Source organism: Pygoscelis adeliae, unplaced genomic scaffold (assembly GCF_000699105.1).
Source record: "Pygoscelis adeliae isolate BGI_AS28 unplaced genomic scaffold, ASM69910v1 Scaffold358, whole genome shotgun sequence".
Classification (NCBI taxonomy): domain Eukaryota; kingdom Metazoa; phylum Chordata; class Aves; order Sphenisciformes; family Spheniscidae; genus Pygoscelis; species Pygoscelis adeliae.
This window is the reverse complement of record NW_008825429.1, coordinates 3,937,222-3,950,044: the sequence shown is the minus strand read 5'-3', so window position 1 is coordinate 3,950,044 and position 12,823 is coordinate 3,937,222. Positions and strand designations below refer to the sequence as shown.

At 40.0% G+C, this 12,823-nt stretch overlaps 1 protein-coding gene across 1 annotated transcript in view; it reads right to left on the bottom strand.

Annotated features, from left to right (window-relative positions):
- TAOK3 (TAO kinase 3) overlaps nt 1–12,823 on the bottom strand; it is a 52,597-nt gene that overhangs the window by 31,259 nt on the left and 8,515 nt on the right. Inside the window, exons 6-10 of the mRNA XM_009330823.1 lie at nt 12,735–12,823; nt 9,069–9,182; nt 7,895–7,986; nt 5,738–5,831; nt 4,200–4,281 (exon numbers count right to left, since the gene is read on the bottom strand). The exon at nt 12,735–12,823 is cut by the window's right edge and continues 9 nt beyond it. Of these exons, the coding sequence (XP_009329098.1) occupies nt 4,200–4,281; nt 5,738–5,831; nt 7,895–7,986; nt 9,069–9,182; nt 12,735–12,823 (471 nt within the window). The remainder of the gene's footprint in view (nt 1–4,199; nt 4,282–5,737; nt 5,832–7,894; nt 7,987–9,068; nt 9,183–12,734) is intronic.

The following is a 12,823-nucleotide window of genomic DNA, read 5'->3' as shown; positions in this document are numbered from 1 at the left end:
AATCTGCAGCTTATCTATGATTAGAAAAAGGGTAACCATCTTTATCTCTTTGTAGATAATTTTTGGAAAGCAGTAATGTATTTGGAACAATGATCCTGAACTTAAATCCATCCTATATGTCCAGTGTTTACTTGTTTATGCATATTCTTTAACTGTGCAAATACTAATTTCACTGGAAAGACTCTGTGCTTCATATTCAAGCACTACTCAAATATTAGAATGAGACCACATGGAAACTTCAGGGTGGATGCACAAAAGTGAAAACCAAACCAAAAGGCTCTTGCATAATGAGAATACAATTTTGACTGCTTACTTGCATTATCTAATTGTATAAATTACATGTAAAAGATGTGTGCCTCACTCTGCTAGGTACTGTGCAACACTAAGAAACGATGGCTGAAAGGACTTAATTTGTACACTTTCTCCAAACTGCAAGAAAATAACCAAACCAACTCAAAGGGAGGAAGACGTTAGTCTAAAGACAGGGAGCAAGTTGGCTGGAAGAGTGACTAACAGAACTCAAGTCTCCTGGGAACATCATGCAAGCTGAGAAAAATAGGGGAAAAGTTTTAAAACAAATTTTATAATTGTTTTTAATTTTAAAAGTGAAAAATATTAGTGAGTTTTTGGTTTGTTTTTTTTTTTAAATTTCAACTGCATTTTAATATCACTACAGTAATTTGACTATTTTCATCTGGGATAGTGAATTGAAACTGAAATCATTTGCAAACATCTCATTTAAAATTCAGTTCCCTTTAAAAAAAATTGTGGCCATAAAAAATTGCCCTATCCCTTTTTACTGTACACAAGTGAAAAACCCTCAAGAGACAAAAAGATCTTCAATCTTATAATCTAAAAAGCTTTAGGGAGAGCTACTGCAGGAGGGAACATCTAGAGTACTGTTCTGAGAGTCCAAAACCAAATAAAAAGGCTGAATATACATGATTTAAGAATAAGATCTCAGCTCCAATTGTTTGCACAGACTCCAACCTAAGGTACTCATGAAATCATATCCTTCAATGAACTTACACTATTCCTAGAGAGCAGAAAGGCTGCCAATCCACATGAATGAATCATTCTGAAACCCACAACATAAACCTATTAGCTGGTCAAAAGACTGTCAGGGTGCTGCAAGCAGAACCAGAGAACAAAACGCTGGTTGTGTGTCACAGCACAAGTGTATCACAGGGAAAAAAAAAAAAATATATATATACACATCAGGCGCTGAAGACAGAGTACTAAACAAGCTCGTTCATCAGCCTTCACCTGGAGAGCGAAGGCATGAGGGTTAAATATTCTATATGGTCCAGGCTTAAAGCAAGGACAGAAGTGAGCGCAAAGCTAGCTGTTCAGTAAAGAGCACAGGGTTTAAATTTCTCTCTTCAAGAACGAAGAGGCTCAGAAACATCCATGAGAATGCATTTTACTTAGCTGAAAGAGCAACAAGAGAAGCCATAAAACAAAGGGTGAATGGTAGCCTTAGAACAGAAATCAGCATGAACAGGCTGTCAGGTAGACACAGAGCAGCAATCTAACCTACTGTGGAAATTAAGCAAAACACTCAATGGAGCCAGCAATTCCTCTGCTCAAATATTTAAGGAAAAACTGAGTCCTGTTTACCTGGTGTGGAACAGCAGCATGCCATGCAATTCTCACCAGCGGCTATGTATGGCAACCAGAGAAATAGCAGGGCCACTAATCAATTTTAAAGAAAGGAAATACTTAAAAGAAAAAAAAAAAAGCCTGATGGAAAAGGGGCTGGACAGCATTTCACACATCCCTACCTTCTAACGGAAGGATGCTCCTGAATTTCCTAAACACAAAGCCCTTGGAGTTATAAGCAGTTCCTATACTTCTCAGGTAAACAGAAACCCAATGACTTTAACTGGAACTGATTTATGATTCACTGACAAAACTTCGGCAAACTCTGGACACAGCACTCCCAGCACAGGTCCCCCTCCTACACGCTCTTGGCAATTACGAACCTGTACAAGGCACTTTCCAAAGTGATACAGTTATTTCCAAAACAAATTCCAATTAATTGGGTTTAGTACAGAAACTATTAAAGGGATATAAACAACTTTTGGTTTTGGTGGTTTGATTAGGGGAAGAAGTTAACCTAGGCCTATCCTGTTAGTGCTACTTTTAACGGCTAAGTATGATGCATTAATATAGAAAAGAAGCAAAACACATTACAAGGTATTAATGAATCAAGAGGCTCAAAACCCATCTAGGACAAAGAAATGATTGGAAAATGGAGATCAGAAACACAGATAGAAATACAACACTGCATGACTAGAGAGAGAAGCCGAAAAGAATGTGATGTCTGGAAATACACAATAAAAAAATAGACGGAGAGTATGTTTGGTAAGTAATAATATGAGGAGGGATCTACAGTTGGCACTAATCAATAAATTTGACAGGACTTCTGCACCAGACAGCAGTCAAAAGAACACAGCATCAAAACCTCCTATCGTAATACCACAGAGCAGAGCCAGCCTTTCCCAGTTCCCACGTAACCACGCCTAGAGTAACATTTCATGATATGTGTATCAGTGCCAGAAACGCCCATCCAGCCAGACGAACTTTAGACAAAAAAGAAAACACCAAACCAAAAAGAGGATCAGAAAGGCCCCAATGAATGATTTACAAGAATAGAGCAAAACCAAGAGCTGAACTGAGATCAGGCAGAAAGATCAGGAAGAGATACATATTCAAAAGGTATGAACAGATGAAGAATTAATCATTAGCATTACTAGAGAAAAAAGGTCAAGATAACCTTTCTGAACTTCATCTGTGTCTGTCAAAAAAAAAAAAAAAAAAAAAAGACAGGACAGTTCACAGCACCCCACACAAAGCAAACCTGCTCTGGCCAGGAGATAAACATAGGTCATCCAGTCTCTTCCCATCTCTAATACCCATGTTCCTTTAAATCATCAGCCACTATCTGTAAATCTTTATTAAGAGCTCAATCCTCTGATCATATGGAGTGTAATTCTCAAAGTGCTACCAGCTCTGCAAAAGATTTGCTATTGCCTATGCATCTCATGAAGACTGGTTAAGTCTAGATTTTGAGTAGCAATTAAAATGGCTTTTTAGATTTTCTATCACTTCCACAGAGAAAGCCTGTAGCAAATTACAAACCTTAAATCTTATTGACATTGCATATAAGCTTAGTAGCAAGTATTGCCTGTTACACAACAGAAAAGTAACATTTTTCCTTACTGGAGAAGGTAAGGGGGGGGGGGGAGGCAGGGGGAAGGAGCATCAGCAAGTTAACAGTTACATTACTTTACACAAAACTGTGTAACTGCTCCAAAAAGGTCTTCACTTTCACACAAGCTGCACCAAGTTACAGTTTCCCCTCTCCCTCTGCCCCTATTTAAAGGGCAAACAGCGTTGCCTCCAGTTTCCTCCCTCATTACTGACTGCTCTTTCAGAGACCACATAGTGCAGCCATGGTCACAGCTCAGGGCATCCTACTGACAGCACAGCATAGCAGCGAGGCTGGTGAAAATTCCTTCTTCATCAAAGCAGTGCGGAACACGCTCCTAAGTCCTACTACACAGAAAACTATTGGTTGGAATTCACTTCTGCAGCACGGATTTAACTAACCCAGCTCTGGACCTGTTTGTCCTTGATAATACTTTCAGTTAAAGTATGTACAGCATTGTCTTGGGGGAAAAAAAAAAAAATTAAAAAATAAAAATCAATATTAAATCCTTCTACCTCCCTCCTGCTGACAGGTCCTTCCTTCAGCTAAAAAACCTGTTACTCACACTGCTATCCCATGAGGCTTGCAAGTTCTCTAACACAAATGTAACCTCTGCAGAGCTCTGGGGTATAAGAGGAGCAGGGTGCTGGGCTGCTCCCCAAAACAGCTGTCACTCAACAGTATAACTGTTTTACCACACAGCCTACCTCTACTTTTCTCCAGTAGTTCAACTCTTGAGCACCATGTTATAAAGAGAACTCTGACTGACATAACAGGCAAAGTCAGGAAACAAAGTTAAACAGCCTAAAATATTCCAGCCTAAAATACTCTTCAGAAGACCCCCCCAATCACTATTGATTCAGATGACAGCAAAACCAACTTTTTTTTTTTTTTTGAAAGGGCAAATATTTGTTCACCATCTTTAGAATTATTTTGGTAGACAAACAGATTTTTCCCAAATTTCTGGAAAGATTTGAAAAATTACCCGTAACAGATCTGTTGATGATGGCCTTTCCTGAGGTATTTTCTGTAAGCAGTAATCAACAAATCCCCTAAAGGAGTCTGACCTGTAAATCAAAAAAAAAAAAAAGTTCTAAATGAAAAAGAAGCTTAGGATCTGGAATATACACAAACTTCTTAGCGCAAAGCAAAAGAAAAACCTTGACTAATTTGTTCTTAAGTTCTAGGGCAGAGAAATTAACTGGACTTTTCCAAATCCTGAGTAAGTCGATCCCACCAGTTCTTTCAACAGTTTAAGACTGTTGAAACAAACATGGACACACAATTATCCCCCAACCACAAGCTGAAAACCAAGCAAGAACTATGTGTACCAGTCACTATTTTCAATTTTACTTCAACTACTTCAAAATAGATGACAATGAAATTACTGGTAGCTCCAGAAACGCACTCGTCGTTAGCTGATGAAATGGCTCTCTGCTCTCTAGAAGCTTCCCACCGCTCGTTAACACTGACTCAGTAAAGCACCTTGATATAATGCTCAGTTCAACAAAACTTTAGGCTATATATGAGCTTGTATCACAACTGGGAAGAAGAAAACTGATCTTCTAGGTGCCCTTGAACTCAAAAGCAGCATAAAAGGCACCTTGCTCTCAAAACCACAGAGAGCAAAGAGGTGACTATAAACAAACTGCTTGCAATCAAGAATACTGATTCTTAACTGTATTCACAAGTTGTCTCTACTCTGCATTGCAAATTCTGCACAGAAGAACATGAGTATCAGTGTGCAGATATGAGACCAAGTTCTTTGAATCTTGAAAAATGAACAAAACAGAGATGATGAAATAAGGAAACTGAAGTGGAGTGTTTTTGATAAAATGATCAGTAATGAAACAATTATGCGACTTAAATGCCTAGCAGTGTGACTGGGGGAACTTCACACCTCCCCAGGAGCCTTTGTCTCAAGCCATCTGCAGACTCTGCCAAGCATCACTCGACAGCTACATTCCACTCTTGGGTACAGAGAACAGGAAATGGGGTAACCCCTTTGCTCCCACAGAATAACAAAGCATTCTTGTATTGAAGTTCTGATTCTGGAACAATCCTGTAGCATGGGGAGTATTTACTGGCCACAGAGCTCTGATGACTTTTGAAGTCACTCACTGAAAAAAAAAATCTAATTACCTCTATATTCTGTGTACCTCTCCCCTCCCTTTCTCCCCATTTCAGCTGCACTACAATGCTAACAATTCTTCCATCAGGGATCTTTCGCAGCTGGAAACTTTGCTGAGCTATGGCTGGCTTAATGTATCCAAGAATATTTTAATTCCTACAGCATCTACAGCCCCATAATTAACACCTCCACACATTTAGATTGTAGCACAGCCAAAGTGACAGAAGGTCAAAATTGAGCCTGCCTACACAGGAGCATTATTTGAGAACGCAGTCAAATCACTACACTGCAACAAACACTTTTCTTGTCAGACTTTAACCATGCAGAGAGTGTCACAGAGCATTTTCAGGGTAACAAAAAAAAAAAAAATTATCTGGCAATAGCTCTCTTACCATTCATTTGACTGTAACGTAGGGGAATCATTCTGGGCTATGTGATATAAGGCACTCATTGCATTCATGTTGAAAAGTGGAGGCTTCCTTTCAGCTAGAAAGAGAAGAAAAAGGTGTGATAAGGCAGTCTGGAAAGAAAAGGAGAAAGATATGGAAGTATGAACAAGGGTATCGCTGCTAAATTAATAGCTCATTACTGTCATCATCACATTTAAGCTAATTATTTTAATATTCTAGGTTAGGCCAGGACAACCACTCAAGGAAAGCTGTTACCCACTTTGAGAGTATACCCTAAGAGAGAATGACAAAATCCAAGGAGAACAGGATGCAAGTTATAAGGAAAAGTTTCCAGTAAATTTTACCTTAACTGCAACATTTCACACCTGACCTGCTATGGTAAAATCAGCAGAAGCTGACTAAAACAGAGCTTAGACATACAGCATGTCAGGCTAGGAAGTTTATGTATCAATCCCTACAGATCTTTGATGCATTAAGGGAAAAGAGTGGCTGCCTGTTTCATTTGTCATTGGCAGTCACCTGCAAGTGGGACAGTTTGCCAAATTCACTTGCCAGATACGTCGTTAACTCCCTCTAACTAAAATTCTTCCTAGTCCTTGCACCGAGAGGACACCTATCTACCAGCCCCTGACCTTTCAGGAGTGCAGCAGATCTCACACAGAAATTGAGGAAGGCTAGCTTTCACCACCGTCTAAGGTCAGTCATGCCAATCAGCCCATGATGCCAGGATTTTTAAGTTCATGTCAGGTCAGAGCAATCACTTGTCCTTGACATGCAGCATGCACGCAAACCACCACGCTTTCTTTTCTTTAAACACTACTTACTTTCAGCTACACGAGAAATTAAGACATCAGCATTCAAAGAAAGCCAAGTGGTGCTCAACAAGAGATTTCCTCCCACTGCTACCTGACCCCATGTTCGGATATGGAATCATGCAAAGGCAAAGCTCAAAGTTTAAAAAAAAAAGTTTAATACTTCTCAAAAAGCTAATATCAAAAAAAGCAAACCCATCAACTATGTAAAATGGCTTCGAGGTTCTTGACTGAAAAGTTCCATAGAAATTCTAGTATCAAGACTCAGTGCCTACGTAGGGTAGAGTAGCATAACATCTATTCTACCACTGTGATTTACTCCTTGAAAGGCCGTAACTAGTCTAAACTCCACACGAAAAAAAAATCAGTGGCCACGTGGAAGAACAAAAGTCTAGAACTTCTGATTTTTACATTCTTTATATCAAAATACAGACTGTGTCAGCAAGGCATTAGCGCTGACACATGAAATACAACACTGGAAGTTACTAGTCATTTACACCATTACCGTCTCCACATTGGGGTCAACACTTCCTCCCATTCTGCATGTACCCCTCTGTTATCTCATATATATTTCTGAAGATTAAACATTTATAAATAACATTTTCAATGAACTTGCCCTCACAATAAGTTCTTGATGTACTGCTGTTAAGTATAATCCATATCAAGAGTATCTTTGAAAAGAATCTACTCGGCACATGCAATGTCAATATTCAAACTTAAAGTGCACACATCTGCTCTGTGTACCTGCTATCACATCTACATCTGCTTCAGGCTGTGTGGATGCGTATCACTTGCCCTTTGCAGTGCAAACCCTTTTCTTCTCATGTAAAGAACCTGTCCACGTTGATTCATGTCACAAACTTTCAGCTGAGATTGAAGATGTTTGTTTCAGAGAGTGGGGAAGTAAGAAGAATTGAAAATTAAATGTAGGTCCCTTCTGACACACAATTCTTAGGACACCAGTTCCCTTGACATAATAGCTGGAACAACTTTCTCAAAACCCAGCTTGAAAAATATAGACTAGAAACCATAGTTTCTTCTCATACAAGACTAGAATCCTTTAGTTATTAAGGGAATAACTGAGCAGACCAGATTAACATTACAGCACAGCAGCATTAGTGGCTTGCTCTTGATTTGCCAGTGAGTAAAAGATTTCACTCAACTGTCAGTGCTTTCCAAGTCAGGCTTTTTAAAGAAAAAAAAAAAAAACAAACCAAAAAACCCAAACACAACTTATGAGGAATAAGAATCTTCCATTTTTTCAGGACTTCCTAATAAATATTGCAGACAGTTAATTATTCATCTCAGCTGCCAAGTATTTACTCACCTAACTCAATACACGTGATCCCAAGAGACCAGACATCCACCTTTCCATCATACTGTCCCTCGTCCATAGCAAGGATCACCTCTGGTGCCATCCTACCAACCACAGTGCAAAACATGCGGGTTAGGGGATAACAAATCATGACTCCCAGCACATAGCTTAAAATGAGATGGCTTCATTATCGTCTTCAGCAGCACAGTGGACCAGAACTTAAAGAGCCAGCGTGGAGTCGAGTAAAGTCAAGCTGAAATGAAACAATGCTTGCCTGCACTAGCAACTCTTCCAAGAGGCAGTTTAAGAAAGGAAAGTAAATAAGAGTCAACCTGATCATCTTGCTGTTAGCGCAACATGCTGGCACATGGGAGACCCACACCAATCTCAAAGGCATTGTACCTGCAGGCAGACAGCAAGGGGTGGGAGAGTCCTAAAGGCATCACTGTCACTCTCACCAGAGATGGTGGGTTTTCCATTGGCACACCAGGAGAATTTTCCAGCAGATATATGCAGCCTGTGAGTGTAGCTATGAAAGGAACAGGGAAATCCGGAACAGTGGGGAAATATGGTGGTCCAGGATAAAGGGATGAATTGGGGCCGGGGGGAGAAGAAGCAGCGGGCCCAGCCTGCAAAAATTCAGCCTCTTAACTTTTGTTCTTCAAAGATGAAGCAGGCTTCCTGCCAAATGGACTTGTTCAGAGGTTGGGCGATAGGTGACCTCCCATCAATGCCTGGGGCGTCTGCCACAAAATAAGTGGAGCATAAAGCTATGCTGGTCCACTACGTTAGAAGTGCCAAGCAACTCAAGTGACCCTTACGCAAGTTTCTTCAAAACAGAATTTAAGCAGCTGTGTGACTTCCAGTCTGCATGGCCAGATTAACAGGATTCCCTTTTTGCATGTGGTTGTCTCAGTTGCATTACCTATGGCAAGTGTCAATAATTTCTAAGCCAATGGCATTACAATAGTCAAAACATTAACTGGTGCCATTTCAAAGTGCTGCACAGCCTATGTCTACTCATGGGCACTAGGAACACATTTCCTGAAGAGCTGGACACAGGGATTTTAAGAAAACTGCTTGGTTAATAAAGTTTTTATGATAGATATTATTTTCAGGTTGTGAAACACTGGAAATGGAAGAGAACAGTCTTACAAAACACTGAAGTATTGCAGGTTTTACTCACCAGTAAGGCGTTCCCACAAAAGAATTGGCAGGGGAGACTATAGATGCAGACCCAAAATCAGCTAGTTTCACTTGACCCGGTTCCGTTAGAAGAATATTTCCAGCTTTAATATCCCTTTAAAAGTAAAAAAGTATATTTCTGGTTACAGTAGAATAACTTTCAAAAATTTACAAACACACAGAAGTCCACTAACTTTTTCTCAATTAAACATTCATAAAAACCTGAGAATATTTAGAAGTCTAGTATTACAGAAAGCTAGAGGAGTCAGATACATGGGTTTTTTGGGAATGGAAACCTGGTTGTACCCAAAAAGGGCAGGGGGTGAGGGAAGAGAAGAGAAGAAGAGGAGATGAGCCATGGTTGCAAGGCTGAAGCCCCAAATTGAGAGCCAGGAGATATGTATCCTAATACCCTGCTGTGACACCTTAAATGATACCAGACATGTTATTTTCATCTTTCAAATGCCCTTGGCTCCCTTATCTCATCCTTCCTACAACTCTCAGATAATTCATACATTTAAGAGATTAACGATAATGACGCTCCTGAAATACAAAAGTCACAAGATATATTCAACACCTTTGGCACCATAAGTTTCTAAATTCCAGCAGTAAGTGGGATAATTTCTAATTAACTGCCCATAAAATGCTGAGAAAGGTTAACTCGATTTGCATACCTTCCAAGATACTTGGCAATGACCCTGTTCAAAGTCTGAGACAGACTTGTCAGTTATATCAGAAATATTTTTTCCTTCCACCCATCTGACATAAAAGAAGGACTGCTTTAAGAAATTCAGGTCTACTTACACATTGCCAGCTGAAAATCACAATATAGTGAAAGTTCCTTACAACCCTAATACAGCACCTCAATAACAAAGGGAAAATTGCATACTAGGTATGTCACAGATGCCTTTACATGGGCAAAGCTACTTGCTTTTGCAAAAGCAGACCCTCAAAATAAATGGAATACGCATAAGGGATCCCTGTCAGCCAGGCTGTATACACTATACAGTCTGGAATGTCTCTTTGCCATCTTTTCAAAAAATATCATGTATCTTTACACAAAAAATGCATCAAGAAAAATATCAGCGTTTCTTATCTGGTGTTCAACTCAAGTCCTTAAACACCAAAGCCACTTATCAGTAGTAGTAGACCTCCAACACAAACAAGTCACCGTGTATTGCCAAACACACTCATACTCTGACCCTGTGAAAACTGAGCTAATTAGATAAATGGGAGGGGAAACAAAGCTATCTTGTATTTGCTGCAGAGGAAAAGCATACGCTGAATTATTGTACAACAGTTGAAGCATAATGATTTGTACATCAAATACAAATCCAGTATCACTGTAGACCCAGAGAACAGGCAAGCTGAAAGACCCTTTGAATTTAGCACGATACAAACACTGGTGAGATGCCTTTGTCTCCAAAGGGCAGCACACAGGATAGGCAAAGCTGGGATAAAGAGAGCCACTGAGCTAGGATTTTACTTACAGTATTTCAGCAGCAGAGCTGGAGTAAGAACCTGTATTCCCCCATTCCCAGGACAGTACTGCTTCAAAACTAATATTATGGAATTTTTCGCACATGTGCTACTCAAATACATCCTGACGTCTTCATGTTTTGGGTCTATGCATTTGTCACTTCTGCTGGAGGACAAGTGCTAAAGTTGTCTTCTATGTGCAAGAATGAACACCTCAAAAGAGGCAGCACAGGCTGTCCTCTTTGCTATCATCTCTGCTGCTACCTCCACTGTACAACAGTCAGAGGACTCAGCAGGCACACTGGGTATCAGCAAACATTTGCTAACTTCAGTTTGCCTTGTACCTGCAATTAAACAGAAGATAACCTCACCCTTTGCCATCCCATAGCGTGACATTAGAACTAACTGGTAGCAGAGATGCTCAGGGAGCTCAGGAGGTGCTATTAGCGGCTTGCTCTGTTCCTGCATCTCCACAAGGTGTCCCTCCATTCTAGGTCACGCTCGTTTTGCCTTCCTTGCTGTGGGGCAGGGAAACCACAGCTGTCCCAGCTGCCAGCTTTGGTCACTAGCGTTTGCTTTACTTTTCTCAGTGCTACTGGAACTTGCCACAGCAGAGGCGAGCACGGCGTTTTCCTCCAGGTGCGCAGTTCCCCTGTAATTGTGAACATCAGCACAGCACTCCTCATGGCTGAACAACGGAGCTAGGAAATGGCATTCTTTCGCCTCTCCTTTTTAAGATACAACATCTATCAGAAAACTAGAAATCTCTTGTTGGTCCTCTTTTCTGAGAGAGAAGACTTGCCTTCCCATCTCAGAAGTTAAAAGGCAGAATACCCCTTGGAAGAAAACCAGCTAGATAGGAAAGACCTGCGTGCTACTTCTAGCAGTAACTTTCCTCACGGCCACTCTCAGTACGCTGCAACACAAAACTTTTCCCAGTTTGAAAGAGAAATAACCAGCTTTGTTCTTGATATGCAATAAGCACACTAATGGGTAGTTCACACAGAGTAGCTAGTATTCAGTATTGAAACTGCTGAATTTGCAACACATTAATTGCACCATGTTAGAAAGTCCTAATGAGTATCGAGAAAAACTAATTCACAATAGTGGCCATACAGGGAGTCATTTACTATAAATAAGAATTCAATGCACTTTGAAAGCACGTAAAATATTTCAAAACAGGTATTTTTATGCTCAAATAAGGGCATATATGCAAAGGGTTGATCAAAAATCACCTTATTTTCATAAATTGGCATTCACATTTAAATTAATATTTCACTTAAATATGATTTAATAACCATGTGTAGATACACCCCAAATAGTTATTTTAACAAGTGACAAATAATTCCTGTCTCTGTAAAAACCCCTCACTGTCTCAGCCTCAGATATACCGATTTTCTGTCTCAAGCTTGCCAGTAGACAACAGAGAGGCTTTTAGCCCCATAAGTTAGTCTCAAATTGCCTCAATTCTGACGACTCCCCACTCACATTACACTACTCTAGTTCTCATCCATTTCACAAGTCCCTGACATATCAGTAGTAGCCAAAGTTAGACAAAAAAGCCCATAAAATGAGAACATGCAACACTGTTGACAAATGAGTCAAAAAAACCCAAACTCCTGGAAAATACGACATTATGAAAGACAGATCTTGGAGCTGGCATCCACGAGCAGCCTGTTATAAAAATCTTCCTCTGCCTGTGTGCTCTGATTTCTCCTAAGGTAGTTTTACCCTTGACTTACATTTTCATCGACTGATTTCTGAAAGCATAAAGTTTTACTTACTCGTATGTAAAAAATTCTTACAATGTCTAGTCTTAAAAATAGTCTAGCTCTATCACTCCACTTTATTTGGCAAATTTAGGGTGATATTTTCCTATCAGTCAGCCAACATTCAGGTGTATTCTTTGTTACCAAGGTCCGCAGAGAAAAATTGCTAACATGGAAGACAATTCAGCACTGAATATAGCCACATTAAATTATTTCAACAACAACAAAAAAAGCACTCCTTAACAGCCAACAGCTTTTATTTATATGTCAGTACTCCTAATTCCAGGGGAGATAAGTCCATTAGAGAAAATTTTGGTAGAATAAACTTTACCAAAGTTGCTTAAACACAGCAAAGCAATTTTCAGACTCCAGAGTGGAAGATGGAAGGACATCTAAGCAGCACCGAGCTCCAGCCTTACCTGTGAATCTTACAGTGAGAGTGCAGGTAGGCCAGCCCCTGCAAGGCACCGTGGGTGATGGCAGCAATCTCCACTTCCTGAAGTGGTTT